General features: G+C 39.6%; 2 protein-coding genes across 9 annotated transcripts in view; one reads left to right on the top strand and one right to left on the bottom strand.

The window, feature by feature from the left end:
* Window positions 1-17,485, bottom strand: part of caskb (calcium/calmodulin-dependent serine protein kinase b) — a 29,660-nt gene that overhangs the window by 3,202 nt on the left and 8,973 nt on the right. Inside the window, exons 6-27 of one of the 8 annotated variants that reach the window (XM_056751096.1) lie at window positions 15,760-15,862; window positions 15,475-15,650; window positions 14,947-15,069; window positions 14,706-14,789; window positions 14,272-14,371; window positions 9,896-9,913; window positions 9,560-9,681; window positions 6,000-6,077; window positions 5,835-5,915; window positions 4,940-5,128; window positions 4,660-4,738; window positions 3,549-3,634; window positions 3,388-3,456; window positions 3,030-3,098; window positions 2,570-2,626; window positions 2,301-2,339; window positions 1,801-1,997; window positions 1,604-1,719; window positions 703-768; window positions 550-630; window positions 272-474; window positions 96-179 (exon numbers count right to left, since the gene is read on the bottom strand). In XM_056751096.1, the coding sequence (XP_056607074.1) occupies window positions 96-179; window positions 272-474; window positions 550-630; window positions 703-768; window positions 1,604-1,719; window positions 1,801-1,997; window positions 2,301-2,339; window positions 2,570-2,626; window positions 3,030-3,098; window positions 3,388-3,456; window positions 3,549-3,634; window positions 4,660-4,738; window positions 4,940-5,128; window positions 5,835-5,915; window positions 6,000-6,077; window positions 9,560-9,681; window positions 9,896-9,913; window positions 14,272-14,371; window positions 14,706-14,789; window positions 14,947-15,069; window positions 15,475-15,650; window positions 15,760-15,862 (2,220 nt within the window). Of the gene's footprint in view, window positions 1-95; window positions 180-271; window positions 475-549; window positions 631-700; window positions 784-1,316; window positions 1,720-1,800; window positions 1,998-2,300; window positions 2,340-2,569; window positions 2,627-3,029; window positions 3,099-3,387; window positions 3,457-3,548; window positions 3,635-4,659; window positions 4,739-4,939; window positions 5,129-5,834; window positions 6,078-9,559; window positions 9,682-9,895; window positions 9,914-14,271; window positions 14,372-14,705; window positions 14,790-14,946; window positions 15,070-15,474; window positions 15,651-15,759; window positions 15,863-17,485 lie in introns of those variants that run through there. The other 7 variants (XM_056751093.1, XM_056751095.1, XM_056751091.1 and 4 more) reach the window with 7 other exon arrangements.
* The window catches only part of gpr34a (G protein-coupled receptor 34a), a 2,472-nt gene continuing 1,211 nt past the window's right edge, over window positions 16,225-17,485 (top strand). Inside the window, exons 1-2 of the mRNA XM_056751100.1 lie at window positions 16,225-16,372; window positions 17,181-17,485. The exon at window positions 17,181-17,485 is cut by the window's right edge and continues 1,211 nt beyond it. Coding sequence (XP_056607078.1) covers window positions 17,238-17,485 — 248 coding nt within the window. The 5' untranslated portion in view covers window positions 16,225-16,372; window positions 17,181-17,237. The remainder of the gene's footprint in view (window positions 16,373-17,180) is intronic.

Here is a 17,485-nt window from a genome sequence, read left to right as displayed (position 1 = left end):
CGCACATGCAGTAAGTGACAGATGCAACAGCAGACAGACTGATGGCCAGATGAGAAATCAAAAGCATGACACAGAGGCGGTCAGATCGTCCTCACCTCACTCATAGCAGGTGTTATAGTCGGAGCAGCGATGAACACGACATACGGTGCAAATTCAGCCGTCCGCAGAACCTTCAGTGCCTTCCAAAAACACACACACACAAATCACATGAGAAGTGCTCGCCAAACCCACGGCAGAGCATCTGTGGAAGGATCTGATTGGTTGAGAGTACCTGCGGCTCCACGTCCAGGATGGCGACCATGCCCTCCTCATGGATCTTGCAGATGGTCTCCAGACGTGTGCCGTACATGGCGTCCTCGTGGCTGCCGTACTCCAGATAATCATTATTAGAGATGTCCTGCATCATCTGCTCGTGTGTCACGAAGAAGTAGTTCTTACCGTTCTCCTCGTCCTTCTTAGGAGATCTGGTCGTGTCTGATGGTTGAGGAAAGACGGCGTTAAAGTTTGTTCAATTCACTCCGGACCTTAAAGGCTTAAGTTCCATCTTACGTGGAATGGGATACGCAAATCGCTCGGGATGTTTTGCGATGAGCGTGTTCTTGATGTGCCTCCTGCCGACCCCGTGAGCACCTGCATGAAACATCAGGTCAGCTCCTGATCAGATCATCATGATACTCGTGAGAAACATTAGTGTGTTCATACCCAGCAGCACCAGAGTTTTCCTCTTGAAGGCGGGTAACTTCACCACCTCCTCGTACGTCACCAGATCTAGTTGATCAAACACTGAAAGAGAACGAGGGCAGGATGAGTGTGTGTGTATGTGTGTGCGTGTGCTATAACACCATCAGATCAAGTGATGTGAATCACCACAACAAAGATTTGCCAGTTCATCTGATGTTTCTGCATTCAGTTGTTTTACGTGATGGTTAGAAATGTAGGAGTGAACCTCACACAGTTCATCATGTGACTTCAGAAGAGACATAATATCACAATATATATTGAACTCTTCACTTTCATGTCTATGTGAGTTTATTTTCACAGCTCAATGATAATGATTCTTATTGGTGTGTTTGACAGGAGAAAGAAGTGTGTGAGTCGATGAGTTTTAGAAGCGCATGTGTCAATCAAACTGATGTTTAACTCTTGAAATGATCTGCAGCTCACTAGAAAGAAAGTCAAGTTTCACCGTGACACAAGTGTGTCAGTCACATCAAAGGATCTGAACTCAAGTCTGCTCTGAACAACATTGACAGATAAACAACAACAACTGTTACTAAAGACAGATCAAAAGAAGATGGACAGGATTAGTTACTTACATGCGGGGGGGCCGGTAGGGTGAGACAGCGTGTAAAATGGACAGGGTAAGTTAAACACACATTACAACACAACACCTTCTGCAGCAGCTACACACACTCGCACACACTGAAAGCTGAACACACTTTGGAGACATGCGGTCACAAATCAACACATTCACAACACAATCCATCACTGCTGACATTCATACACATCATGAGAGACGTGTAAAAGCGTGTGTCGGTCATCAAACACTAGATGAATGACTCTTCCTCTCCTCATTGTTAAATGGTTTGCGGGTGCTTGTTACCTGCGTTGTGTTTGGCTAAATATTTGTCCTTGTACTGTTTCTTCTTCTTGCCAAACCACGTACAGCTGGCCTGTTGCTCCTGTTTGGTTTTCTCCATGGCTATACACGCTACACGCCTGAAGACACACACATGTGATCAGATGTAGTCTAGCACTGATCCAGTGTCACTGGCACTGACTTTATCTGACGTCTCTCACCACTCCTGTAGCTCGGGCGAGGGGATCAGACCCGCCGTGGCGTTCTTGGTGTTCTCCAGTTTGCCCTGCCACCAGTTATGATCGTCCTTACTGATGATCTGAATGATGTCACCCACCCGGAAGCGAATCCCCGCTTCTTTACAAGGAATGAGGTCGTCTTTAGCGGGGTCATACTCAAACTGCGCTCGCACGTATATCTAAAAACAACACGTGACAGCAACAAGAGAGAGAAACATGGAGATGAAAGTCAGCTTTATTTCTTTTGCAGTTTTATATGGAGAGAGTTTACAGTACTGGTGTCAGTTTAATGTAATTGAGAAATCTCCCTCACACACACACACATGCGCACACAAACAAGCACACGCACGCACGCGCACACACACACACACACACGTCACATAATCAATCAAAGGTGCTGAAAACACATGTGAAGTGATCTGTGCTTCAAAGATGAAATATGAATGAAGGTCTGCTGGTTTGGTTGAATCTGAGGAACCCACCTTCTGAAATATTTTATCCTTGACTGCTGCGCTGGAGATCTACAGGTTTAAAAGAATCACACACACAGACACACAGAGACACACAGGTGATGCAGAAGTGATTTCAGAGCTGTGAGTGAAGGAGAAACACCATTAAAGTCCATTCACACCATTGACACTGTGACATTAAATAAAGCCTTCACACATCATCACACAACATCACACACACACATCATCACACACACACGCATCTTCACACACACACACAAACACATCATCATCACACGCACAGAAGATGAATGAAATCTCACAGGTCGTCCTTTGGGTTGGATAGTTGATGGTAAATCCTGCACACAAAATATGTTTCTATTAACATGACTCTATTATGACCACATCATGGTAAACACACAAACATGCATTAAGAAATGAGCAAAACCCTTAAAAATAACTCAAATGATTTAATCAAAGACAACTCTGAAATCATTTACTTTTGGCCAAAATCAAACCCTTATTCAGAATGAAGAGATGCCAAAAGAACACTACAGCTACTAAAACACACAAATATTCAACAACATCTATTGTGTGAATGAGAAGTGCACTGAAGCTGATCAGACGTCATTTTGAAGTGAAATAACCATTACAAGCTGCTGGTTCACTTTAGCTAAAAAAGAAAGAATAATGAGATGTTTGTGTGTTTTGTTTAGTCTGACAGGACTGAGAGATGCTGGAGAAACACAGTGGAAGTCTTACTAAGATGGAGCTGGTGATGCTGGAGTATCCGTTAGCAGGAGACTGTCTGGACAGATCCGGTGACTCTTTCTGAAACATCACAAGAAAACATCACTCACCTCTTTTATCACGTCAACCGATACTACATTTCATGTTAAAAGTGAAAGAATTTATAACTGAACATGTTCTTGTCTGTACGACTGAAGACTGTGATGTTTCTTCACCTTAATGTTAATGCAACACATGACTGAATAATCAAATGAGCACATATGAGGCCAGATTTACATGTTGAGTGTATGGTGTGAACATGTCTCAGAGCAGAGATGATAGTGATAATCATGAGCCTGTGTGGATATGACAGTGAGAAGGAAACACTTACGTCACACGACAAAGACTGACTGCGGTAGCTCGGTACAATCTTAAACGTGATGCTGCCTCTCATCTCTCTCTGTGTGAGCACACACAAAACAACAACACACATCAGAGTAAAGACCGCTGCTTTTTTAAACAATAACACATGTTTCAATCACACACACGCACAAGCATCTTCTGCAGCTGTTCCACAGTCTGATTGGCCACACTGATGCCGTTTATCTCACGGATCTCATCTCCCACGTGCAGCGTCCCTGAGAAACACACACACACACACACACACATGAGTAGAACAAACACTACAGTCATGAATCATATGAGAATCAGTGTACAGCGAATCATGCGGATGACCACTGAGAATCTGTTAAACACACTGTAATGTGTTAGCTAACACTTACACCAACACTAAACCTGATTCTGTCAAAACCACTGTTGTCAAATATTTAAGGTTGGTGGAATGAAACTGTTCTGGGCAAACATTCCGGGGCCTCGCATGGACAGAGAGGGAACACCTGAGGAACCAGAACAGTTCATGATGATCCGACAGATACAGGCAGAACTGGAGGAGATGGAGGTGATGGGGATGGAGTTGGTTTGAGTGCAGCAGGATTAAGCAGATGATGAGGAGTAAAGAAATGCAACTGAAATAGGACCAGTGTTGTGTGTAAGTAATGAGTTAATGTAATTTAATAACTTTTCCCTTGGAAAAAGTAAAGTAAGGGATTAATGATTTTTTTCTGTAATTTAATTCACGGAAGTAAAGTCAAAGACATCAAAAATATGAGTCTAACTTTAAAATGTTTGCTTTAATGTGTCCTTCTCACATTTGTATACGTTGGTCAGTTTATAAGAATAATTTATTAATTTGAATGAATTAAATAAGCCGTTTCTATCCTTGAATCAATTCAGATCAAGGTTGATGTAGGATACAGAACGTAATTAGGAATAAAATACTTTCTGGAGAAAGTCATTTGCACAGTAATCTAATTACATTATTGAATATATAATTAGTAACTAGTAATTCATTACTTTTTCAGAGTAACTCACCCAACAATGATTAGCAGCAACTGATGTGATCTGTGTTAGACTCACGTGACCTGTCAGAACTAACGCTACACTTGATCCTTACAATTATAACAAAATAGTAATTAACAGCATGACAAAAATGATGCGTTATTGAAGTCTGCATGCCCAGTGGAGGTCACTGTATCCCTTCTAACCATAACTGATCACAGATAGAACCACAGAGATCAGAGTGTAACTGAATCATTGTCAATACCTTGTCTATGGATCATTCCTCCGTGCATTATTCTGGCTACGATGCAGTGGTTGAGATCGTTCATCTTCAGAGTAATACCCTGAACAAAACAGTTTACAAATCACAGAGTGCTCTCTGTATTTATACACAATGAAATGCACGAGATGTCATTGCTCTTTCAAACACTTGAAGTCTTCCTCGAGTAAACAATATTTACATTTAGCATTGAGGGGTGAATACTGAGGTATTAACATGAATATTGAGAACTGGGAAGTTTTCTGCCGTGTGAGTTGTTTAGTACCATGGGTTCATCTGTGTTCTTCTGGAACTGCACGAGACGAACACGCGTGACATTCTCCAGGTCCATATCTCCATTGATGCTCTCTGGCGAGTCTCCGTTCAGGTAAGGCGAGGTCGGAGGAGGGGTCACTCTCAAAGCATCATCGCTGTACACTTCATGAGCCACCACATCATGCGTCTGCAGTAATGCCTGCGTGGATCCACACACATCAAACATCACATTCATCATTAAACACACATCACAGTTCAGAGTCATCTGACAGACCTTGAGATGATGTTCATGTGACCTCTACACAGAGTAATGAGTACATGTAATCTCTTCATAACAACATAAAACACAACCGAGAGAAAATGGTCATGTTCCCATCCTCAGACCAGCAGTGTGTGATGTGTGTAAAATATCTCGCCCCGAGATATCTCTCGCCCCAACACTCATCGTTAAGAAATCAATGTTTGAAAACACCAGAAGATGACTTTCCTCTCATGAACTGTTACAATCTAAACCAGGAGGTGGATGTGAAATACACGTTTCAGTCTAAATCTTTACCGGCTAATCTCTTTATAAACGTTGCAGCTATCCCAGAATTCCTCACCCTCTTCTTCCTGAGCAGGTACTCTGTATCCGTATTGATTTTGTGCGTGTAGTACTCCATGTATGAACCGTGTGAGCTCTGTGTAAGCACAGCCTGTGATCTTCCTTCTGTTGACCCCCCCACCGTCTCCCTCCGTGACCCGAGTCTCCACTGTAACAACCTCATCCTGATCAGCCTCGGCCGTGTTAAAGCCACACGGCTGTTCAAGCACCTGCTCTACTGGATCTTTAACCTGCGTCCTCACTTCAGCACACAATCACTTCACAATGACCCATTCCCATCATTCATCTGCAGAAGACCCACCATGAAATGAGGCTGTGTGAGAATTCTCTTGAGCTCTTTAGCCTCCATGTTCTCAGGGTAGCAGCAGATGGTCTCCAGCACCTGTGAACAGACACAACGTGAGACGTGACGTGATGTCAGCGAGCAGGAAGTGATGTCATGTGTGAAGTGAAGATGTCCGTGTACCTCTTTAGCTCTCTGAACAGCATCACTGGGTTGATTTCTGATCTGAGGTGAAGATCTGCTGTTGATCTTATCATACAGCTGTAACACACACAACAACAACAGAGATGACTCTTCTTCTGCAGCTCACACACAAGCACACGTCTGATGTTATGTGATGGCATAGATATATACTGTATTTAAGATTTTGGTTCCAAAATGAAATCATTTTCTTCTTTTTTTAACGGAGTTATCTCATTTTGGAACCTAACCCTTCAAATATATTTAAGATTTTTATTGTTGTGGATTTGCCTTTAATGATACAGTACAGTAGGACAGAAAGTGAAGCAGATGACAGAAGGGGGCGGGGTCAGGAAAGGACCTCCTCCAGTCAGGACTTGTGAAACTGTTGCACATTTACATTTAGTCATTTAGCAGACGCTTTTATCCAAAGCGACTTACAAAGAGTTTAGGAGCAATAAGTGATAGTTCATACAGGAGCCATAATACATTAGGTGCCAATACAAAGTTACTGGTTTCAACAAAAGCTAGACCACTACCTGAGAGAAAGGGTTAGTGTGGTTTTTTTTTGTAAGAGGACGGCCCACACCTTCCTGATTCAAACTTCCCATCCTATGTCAGTATCTATGACTGAAAATGTTTGTTTGGTTTATGAGATCATGTGTGGTTTGGCTGATTTCATTCGTTTCAAATCTATTTCGACAAGAGAACTAGAGGTGCAGATAGAGACACGTAGGAAAACATCTGTTGGTGGAGCATCACACCAGAAGAGAGAGGTTACATCAATATCATCTTAAGAAATGACTTCTTTATAAGCAACAATATATATATATATTTCATTTTATTATAAACTAGATTATAAACATGATTAGGTGGATTGCAGTTATTCGAAGTGGATGGGTTGTATTTAGTTTCTAGTTCTTTAATGAGAACTAGCCTTCTTGGTGTTAGGGTTAAACAAGGATATAAAGAAGGAAATAAATGCCATGACAGGTGTAAAAAACCTCAAACATTTGACAGCCTTTCGACAATATTGAATTATAGTCAGAGTCAGAGTAGATTGAAAGGGTTTAAATGTAAGAATCTGACTCTTGAGATAATAGAAAAGTGTGACACATACACACACACGCTCTCTTTATTGATACAAATATAAATTGCTCAATTCTTGGAAAACCTGTTTGAAATGATTTTTGAAAAGAATCAATCTGCACTTAATTCTTAAAGATGTCAATCAGTCCATATACTGTAATTAGTCCTAATGCTCTTTATCGGAAACATGTTTTCACTTTACATCAAATCTGTCAGACACATATTTCAATGATGTAAAGAGCTGTTTGACACGTATGATCTATTAATGATGTAAAGAGCTGTTTGACACGTATGATCTATTAATGATGTAAAGAGCTGTTTGACACGTATGATCTATTAATGATGTAAAGAGCTGTTTGACACGTATGATCTATTAATGATGTAAAGAGCTGTTTGACACGTATGATCTATAAATGTTACTGTTATCTTAACTACAGCTTGAACTCCATCATCACTCTGTGAACACTTCTGCAGTAGTTATGGGATGGATCGAGGTATTTCTCGACTTCAACTGAAACACAAATGGTTCAGATGTTCATTGAAACTTTTTATTTCTGTTGAAATTATTCTTATGTTGTCTCGTGATGTTTGTTATGTTATCACAGATGAATTTAATAGCGTGAGTGAAGATCGACCGCATGATGGCGCACGTGACTAACCGGCGGCGCGCACGCGCACGCGCGCTCCATGAACTGAACTGAACAGAAACGCGTCGTGAAACAGACACGAGCAGCGTGCCGTGAAAAGAGAAAAACTCAATGTTGTGACACGCGAGTTAGACTTTATTTTAATATGTGTGTCGCGCTTTTAGAATGCGTTTAATCCACGTAGAAAACTAAGATTAATACCGTGATATTTGTAGTAAACCACTTTTAAAGCAGCACAGTTCAATGCAAACAAACCCGTTAAGAACCATTAATGTTGCTGTATGTGTGATATTAACGTTAAACGGATTATTTGTCAGAAATGTGTTGTTTAATTTCATTTTTTTTACTTTAAGGGTTATGGGGTTTAATCCTAATAAACCCTTAACATGTTTCTTACACTACTGGTGTGTTATTTACAATGTGAATGTCGCTTTGGATAAAAGCATCTGACAAATGAATAATGTAAATACATTTAATTGTCTTGACTTTTGAGCCGACCTTTAAAACTGAATGTCTGCTTTTTTATTTTACAAGTATTTGTCTTATTTTGTATTTTTTCTGAGCATGTAAGATATGTTTATACAACATTTCAGTTATCTTTTCTAAATATATATTTAACAAAATAAATTCTTTAAAATAATTCTTGCCTGCTGCATTCGGTATGAACTTGCGTTTATATGTTTTATGGGGACTTTCCATATAAATACATTTTAATACTGTACAAACTGTATATTCTCCCCAACAACCCTAAACCAAATATAAAATAAAACATCATTATAACCTGTTTTCCTGGTGGGTCGAATGTCCCCACAAGAGACAAAATGCTATGAGTATTTTTCCAGGAAGCAAAGGGACATCCTGAATAACCCAAAAGATTACAAAAAAATGTAGAACATTTTTTTCTGTTTTCTTAATTCATTGCGGTTTGAAAAATAAGTGTGAAAATATATTTTATCAATTAGTTTCTTTACTGAACACCATTATTAAATAACTGAAGACTTCACACACATGAAATGGATCAAATTAAAAAGAAAAAGTGAAGTGTTAGAGATCCAGTTGACAAATTAAGTGATTTTTTTTAATATTTCATTAGCCAGGGCCATTTCTTAATAATGTAATATAAAAAATATATAAACACTAACGTCTATTCTAAAACATGTTTGCACCTCATTTCAAGAATCGGTGAACTAATATTAAAAACTATGTCAAAGAATAAAAAATATTTTTGAAAAGAGTAAAAAATATTTTTCAGGAAAAAATAAAAAATATATTTAGTTAAATTAATCAATAACACAAATATATAACAATATACTAAGCTCTCGGTCTCATCAGAGTTAATAATTTAATTTCTCAAAGTGATTGTTTTCTGAGCACATGAATGTATCACACAACAAACACACACACACACACACACACACACACACACACACACACAGCCAGTTTCTGCAAACATAAGCAACATGATGAACTTTAACAGCAGAGCGTAACACAGACGTTTACCACATCCCGCCGTACATTATAGGAGACTTAACCCAAACTGAAGGCCGAGCAGATGAGTGTTAGTCTAGTCGAGAATCTTCAGCAGGACTTTCATCTGACTGGCGTCTAGACCGTGGGTGGAACGTGTCTTCAATATATGAATCATCACACACACAATTCCACTCAACCATACCAAACTTGTTCATAACTATATTATATATATATACAATACAAAACTATAAACGATATAACTAATAAATAAACAAACTCGCAGTATTTAATGTTTCTTCTATTTATAATATGTGAGTGAGACACATAAGTTTTGCGTGCGTGCGTGCGTGTGCTTACGTCTAGCAGTATGTGCAGATGTTGGTCTTGGAAGACGCTGTGCAGGAAGTCCAGATCTTTCTCACTGCAGTCGGTCAGCGCGTGGATCTCCTCTAGACTGTCCAGTACTTGAGACACAGCCCCTAAACACACACACACACACACAACCATCAGCTTCTCGCCATCAGTTGAAAATCCCCAAGAATCTGGTGAAAGTCAGAGTTGTGATGGAGGCATCACTGTTGTTTCTGAAATGAATTTGATGTTTCTGCTCTCAGGATGAGAAGATGTGATGGAGGGATGTTGTGCGTGCAGCACAGATGCAGATGTTAAAGGTGGTGATCGGGGGGTACCTACTTTCTGCAGCAAGCAATCCTACAGCACACGCAGCATTAGAAACATCAACAACACCGTGAGCTCAGAAAGAAGAAGAGCCATGGAAGAGAGAGAGAAGAACTAACATCTGAGGAAACATTGACAGGCTAAAATAATAAAGATCTCTCCCATCAGTCAAGTGTGGATGTGTGAAACTGAGCGATAGAGATTCAGCTGTACATTATAGACGCAAAGAGAGCAGTCAGAGGTATTTATCCAGTATCTTTATCAGAGTATTTCTACATTGGAAAAACTTTACTTGACTCCAATATGAAGCATATACACTATATTTATAGTTTACACTATATGTACACTAAAACTTATGTTTTATTTACCTTTAATACTCAAGTACATAAAAAATCTACTGTCTTACTTTACCCCAGGGAAAACTTTTTTTGAGTAAATTACTTGAGTACAAGTAAGAAAGGCTTTAAATGTACTTTTTTAATGTAAAAATTGACATTGACTTTTAAATTTTGTTGAGTGAAAGTAAGATATATAATATGCTTTATTATACACTATAAGGAAGTAAAATATTTCAAGAGTAAAAACACTACTAAAAAAAGCGAAGATACTTGATCCCTGAGAGTAAAATACTCAAGTACTTTACACCCCTGCATCACATCAGAGAGAGAGAGAGAGAGAGAGAGAGAGATAGAGTGAGTGAGTGAATGAGTGAGAGAGATAGATTGAGTGAGTGAGTGTGAGAGATAGAGTGAGTGAGAGAGATAGAGAGAGAGAGAGAGAGTGAGAGAGATTGAGTGAGTGAGTGTGAGAGATAGAGTGAGTGTGAGAGATAGAGTGAGTGAGAGAGATAGAGAGAGAGAGAGAGAGGGAGATGATGTCGGAGGTGTAAAAGAGAGGGAGAGGGATCTGAGCAAACACAGACTCAGTGGCTGTAGAGAGCGGCAGACACAGACAAACATGACTTCCATATGAAGAAGGAATGTGTGCAGACTGTGACACTGGTGTATGGAAGCATATGTGGTGCAAAATTCAATTTGCAATGCAATATTCAAAATGGCAATGCAATATTCAAAATGGCAATGTATTTCTGTATTTAAATTTACATTTTCCATTACTCCACATGTGCAAACTTTGGTGCAAAAGGAAAATGAAAATTACATTATATTATTTACATTTGCCATTTCCAACAGCAGTCTTAATGTGTAATGTGCATACTTTTTAACGCTCTTTAAGTTGCAAAATTAAAATGAAAATGCATTACCGGATTGATTATACATATTTAAGATAGTCAAGCAAAACTGTAGCAAAAAGAAAATTCTAATGTCTTTTTCCCTTAATGCATTAACATTAACAGGCTGAACATTTGGGATTGCATTTTCATTTACACACAGCGCGTTGAGTGGTGCAAAATTCAATGTGGACTTGAAAATGCATTTCGAGATGACCACGCCCCCACCCCGGTACAGCGTCATTGCGTAAAGGCGGAGCCAGCATCGCTATTTGCTAGTTAGGTGTGTTGTTTTGAGGTGCGGAAAACACGTTCGACTGCAGAGATAATAAAAGCGTTAAATCGCTTGCACATACACGTTTTCATCATAAACACGTTCAGTATTTGTAGTCTTTGTTTCAGAATGATTATGTTAAGATATTGACTGTTTTTGTGGTGCAACATTTACTTAACTTCAGGAATCGAGTTATTCAGTGGATCTGTCACAGCCCAAACTGCAGCATCCGGATGAATCAGAAACCAAGGTTAATTTTCATAAGGGCAGATCTCCACTTTGACAATGTTTATGTGTATTTGTGCATAATCTCTCCCCTTACACTTTCTCCAGCACGAAAGAAGCACAGTACAGAGGTGTATTTCACGTGGATGTATCGCGTTTGTGATTGTACTGTACAGTTACTGAACAGTGGTCTCACAAAACGACAATTTCTGAACAATTGTATGAAGATATTGTGACAAAAAAGACATTAATCAAAATACTGAATGTGTTCATGATGAAAACGCGTATGAGAAAGTCAAGTGATTATGAGACATTCAACAGGCGAGCTCACCGCTTGATAAGGCAGAAATTCTAGAAATGTAGCTACTAGTTCTATCGTCTACAAAGACGTACTAATCTTAAAAAAAACACCCAAGTAATTTTTTTATTTGTGCTCAAATTCGTGTGCATACAATTTAATGTTTTATCAGCTTTGCAGCCGCACATCCATGCCTTTAACTAGCGATGCTGGCTCCGCCTTCACGCAATGACGCTGTACCGGGGTGGGGGCGTGGTCAGCTCGAAATGCATTTTCAAGTCCACATTGAATTTTGCACCACTCAACGCGCTGTGTGTAAATGAAAATGCAATCCCAAATGTTCAGCCTGTTAATGTTAATGCATTAAGGGAAAATGACATTAGAATTTTCTTTTTGCTACAGTTTTGCTTGACTATCTTAAATATGTATAATCAATCCGGTAATGCATTTTCATTTTAATTTTGCAACTTAAAGAGCGTTAAAAAGTATGCACATTACACATTAAGACTGCTGTTGGAAATGGCAAATGTAAATAATATAATTGAATTTTCATTTTCCTTTTGCACCAAAGTTTGCACATGTGGAGTAATGGAAAATGTAAATTTAAATACAGAAATACATTGCCATTTTGAATATTGCATTGCCATTTTGAATATTGCATTGCAAATTGAATTTTGCACCACATATGCTTCCATACTGGTGAGGTGGAGTTTTCTCCTTCATTGTGATCAGTTTAAAGAAGAGAGAGACACTTTCAGAAACAGAGCAGATGCAGATATTACTGGAGAGACACACATCAGCAGCACAGATATTTTCATTTTATATATTTCATTTGATTGTTTACATATACTTTATTTGATCTCTTACTCAGCACCTTCTTTTAATTCGACTGTCATGTTTGTACTCAGTGTGTGTCTTTTGTTCTATGTTCAACACTTTGGTAATATTGAGAGATGTTTATTTGGTTCAGATCTCATTTCTATTTGATAGCAACAACTTTATACATATGACTCGACCTATCAGAATTGATGAATTTAAAATGTTTAGTTCTAAACATAAAGGAAGGGTAATAGAGGCTGCCCCTTAGTGAAATTAGGATATTTAAGTCGCTTTTATTAAAATTGGTTTAGATAAAAACATTACTGGGGGGCATCTTGAGACAAAACAAGAGCAATGACATATTTTAAGATATGTCAATCAATTTATTTTCAGTTGAGACAGGTCACACTTTCATTATTCAACGGTCAGTTCTGGTCTTTGATTCTGATTGGTTGAGCAGAGTTGTAAGCCTTTATTAAATACCCTGATTTATAACGGCTGCCCGCACCACATATTCTAAATATCACTTATTTACGTCACATATTTTACGTATGTTTTAAGCCTTGTGTGTGAAAGCGGTTCTTCACTGACTGTCATTGGTTTTGTTATAAATGATCTCATGTTTCAGTTCGTGATCATCAAGAACAAAAGTAAAACACAGTTAGCGGATTTGTTTAATTCCAGCGCTATACATTACTACATACTGTATTAGGGTTTATGACTGTCAGCGTGATGAAGGTCTGACACACGCTCCAGCCGCAGCTCTTAACACAACCATCTCCTGCACATCACAGTTACAGGAAGTGAAAATCGTGAGCTGCTGATGGTGACAGAAAAGCCTTCCTCACATCTGTGAGCCTAATAACTCCAACACACAGATCAGAGGTTTAGAGCCGGAGTAATGTGAGTATTGTCATGTGTTCAATATAGTGCAGATGATCATACAGACATTCATTCAGCCCTTCTGCTGAACTCTGACTGAAGACAATAATACAGCAGAGAGAGAGAGAGGATACTTCCAAACCTGAATGTCATTATGAGTTTTCATATTCACATTCACGCGGTAATTCATTTGCATAAAGCCCAGACAGCAGAAACACCAAAGCTGCTGACATCATCTGGATTGAGTCAGATTTACTGAACAGAAAGTGTCAAGTGAAGCAACCCAACCGGACAGACAGATTCTGAGGGCTACTTCGCCCCATCATTACTCCTCCGCTACTCCATATTACTCCGATGAGCTTTCCAGTCGCTCAGTGGTAAGAGCAAGGTTGTGGGTTGGATCCCAGGGGATTGCTCATACTTAGAAACAAAATGTTTAGGATAATGCAATGCAAGTCGCTTTGGATAAAAGCATCTGCCAAACGCATAAATGTAAATGTACTTCATAACTCATTATGTCAAGTGTGTAAAAGAGATTGTGTTGAGATTAGCAGTTTTATGGAGTTGAGGTGTGACCTGCAGCAGCAACCGCACGCGTGTTCTCATTTCCTCAGATGTCCTCTCAGCTCAATATTCAGATGGACTGAGATAATGATGTCATGTACCTGAAGACGTGGGGTCCTCAGAGAAGTCATGGAGGTCTTCGGGGGGGTCACCATAGAAGGAGTTGAACTTGTGGCTGGAGACGGCAGCGAGCACGGCCCCCTGTCAATCACACACGTCAACGGTTTCATTTAGTTTAGTTCACAAAATACTGACTGCAGCAGTTAAGCAGCGGAGGATCATTTCCACCAATACAAATGTTGACCTTTACACACGCTTAAGACACGAATCATCATCCATCTGCTCTTAGTCTGACTGAAAAAACATATTTTATGTGGCCAATCGGTGAGTCAATCACAATGCCTGAAACCTTCATCAGTGTCAAAAACACGACGTGAGCCTCTCAACACTTTCCTGACCCATGATTCTCTGCTGATATGTGAGAACCCATCCACACAAGCAGAATGAGCTGGTGTGTAAACTGTGTCTGATGTACCTTCAGCTTCCTCCGAGCATTAAACTTCCGCAGCTGTTCTATTGTCTCTGGCAGGTGAATCTTATAAGAGTAACGATCTCTCTCCTGTACAACACAAATCACAGAGACAGCAGACACATGAAAGGATTTTGCATTTCAGAAACAGGAAATAATAACTGCTGTGAGTGACACAATCTCTCTTTTCACTCAATCAGACAAAACATTCACTTTCAAGACAGACAGTTCACAGTGCGTGCGTGACCTTGAGCCAGGGGTGGTTGAGTGCTTCATAGACTGTGATCCTCTCTGCGGGGTCCAGCATCAGCATACGACGCACAAGATCTTTAGCACTCTCAGATACGTGACCCCACTGCCGCGGGTTCATCTGACAAACAAACACAACACCAGACTACATCAACTACTGCATACAAATTCACACATTTCTATGTCTAATAATGCACCCTAGGTAGACCGCACATTAGAGTTTGGAAGTGGTGTTTTTATGTCACTATGTCACAGGAAATCACTATCACTATAATATGAGGTCCGAGCATGCTGATGAAAACGTTTGTTTTGGGCCAATCACTGCGCCCGTTTAAAGGAAACTTTAATGACACATCAGCTGTATTTTGGTGCAGATGTGTGAATGGTTTCTTACTGGTAAAAAGACAGCACATTCATGTGTTTAGACGAAAACCAGTTGTGTATGTGTAAGTGTGATTGAGCAGAACACTGTGTGACAGGATGAATGTAGAGGGATCTAAAGCTCTTCTTCATAATGGAACACTACCTTGTATTTCCCTTTCACGATGGCTTCAAACAAACGCTCCTTAGTGCCATAAAAAGGCAAACAGCCGCTTATCAGGATGAAGAGAATCACCCCACATCCCCAAACATCAACCGGCTTGCCGTACGGCTCCCGCTTCACCACCTCTGGAGCCATGAAGTGAGGGGTTCCTACACGACCTACAGAGAGATAAGAGACACACACACACATATGAGAGAGAGAGAGAGAGAGATGATAGAGAGACACACAGACATATGAGAGAGAGAGGGTTAATGGATGACACTTTACCTCCAGCCACCAGTCCAGACTCTCCCAGCTGTATGGCCACTCCAAAACCCCCCAATTTGACAGGAGCAGAGTTCTCTTTAGATGCCAGAAGCACACAGTGAGGCTGAAGAGACACCGCACAAGATCAGATATAATAATAGAGAGAGAGAGAGAGAGAACTTTAATCTTACTCAATGAACAACAAAACTTTAGAGGAACAATGCTTATATAGTCAGTCGTTCAGATGCATGCAATGTGTGTTTGTGTGCACAAGTGTGTGTGTGGATTGTGGCATGTAATGCATGTGTTTAATGCAGCGATAAACCAACTCTTTGCTGAGCTGTGAGCAATCAAACCTTTTCTTTCACACTTTAGTGGTTAACCTAAACTACACTTCTCTTTTCATGCTGAGAATAAATACAAACGGAAAAAGAAGAAACACAGAGAGAGAGAGAGAGCAAGAGAGAGAGCGAGAGAAAGAGCGAGAGAGTGTGTGTGTGAGGTGAGGACAGTCAGTCGTGTCTGTGCAGCTCAACAGAAGGGAGAAAGCCGTAGATCACATTTATTCTCATGGAAATATAGAGGATCAGTTTAATGGAGGAGTTTACAGATGAAGGATTCAACACAAAAATCTGTGAGTGATTCTCATGTGTGTTTGTGTGTGTGAAATAGATGAGAGCACTGAATGTAAAAGAAAAATCCTGCAAAAAGATATGTACACCCCTCCTTTATAATGCATGCAAAACGTTTATTTTTTTCTTATTTACAAAAGGTAAAAAAAAAGTTTTTATTTTAATTAATTACTGAAGTTTTCAGACGTTTCTTTAATTTCTGTTATTTTTACACAATGTAATGTTCAATTCGATTCAAATCTGCAGTGTTTTTTTACAATTTTGCACTGTTGAGAATCAGCTTTACATTAAATACTTATGAATACAAAGACATAAGCGAGAGAAAAAGGTAAAACGTTTCGAAATATTTAAAACCAAACTAAAGAAAAACATGAACATTTTAACATCCAAAGAATGTGTTGAGAGCTGTTTGAATGAGGACTTTTGGGATTTTCAGGTTATTGTTTGCACATTTGTTTTTCAAATTCATAAACGGCATCCGTCTGAAATCTCAAACTGAATTCATTACTCGATCTCTCTGTGTTTTAGTTGAATTTCCTGTTCAACATGTACGTTCAATAAAAACTGACCAAATAATTTAACAGCTTTTCAACTTTCTGTGAATGATTTCAAATGAAAGGATTAATGATACTGATGACAATGAGTGTGTGGAGTGGAGAACGCGTAACCCTAACTTTTGAAAATGGAAAGAGGAAGAGAACTACACAGCCAAACGCTTTCTCTTATTTCATTTGCTTTGGGCTGGGACTGGATTTTCTCTTGTAGTTCATTCCAGATATTTGAAAATAAACTTTCTGTCTGTATTCTCAGAGCTGAAGATTCAAGAGTCCAGTTCTCTATGAAAAGCCCAGCTGCGAATGAAACACAATGAGCACCGTGGAGCCCAGGACCAATCAAAGCTCCAATAATCTGTCGTGTCCTTTGGAGGAGGAGAACCTGCGCGTTCCTCTGGCCGTCCTCTACTCCCTCATCTTTCTGTTTGGTCTGGTGGGAAACCTGCTCTCTCTGTGGGTCTTCATCTTTCTCCACTCACGCAGGAACTCCATCCGCATCTTCCTCATCAACGTGGCCGTGGCTGATCTGGTGCTGATCGCGTGTCTTCCCTTCAGAGTGAT

This window comes from Triplophysa dalaica, chromosome 6, assembly GCF_015846415.1.
Source record: "Triplophysa dalaica isolate WHDGS20190420 chromosome 6, ASM1584641v1, whole genome shotgun sequence".
Taxonomy (NCBI): domain Eukaryota; kingdom Metazoa; phylum Chordata; class Actinopteri; order Cypriniformes; family Nemacheilidae; genus Triplophysa; species Triplophysa dalaica.
This window is presented reverse-complemented; position numbering and strand designations above follow the sequence as displayed.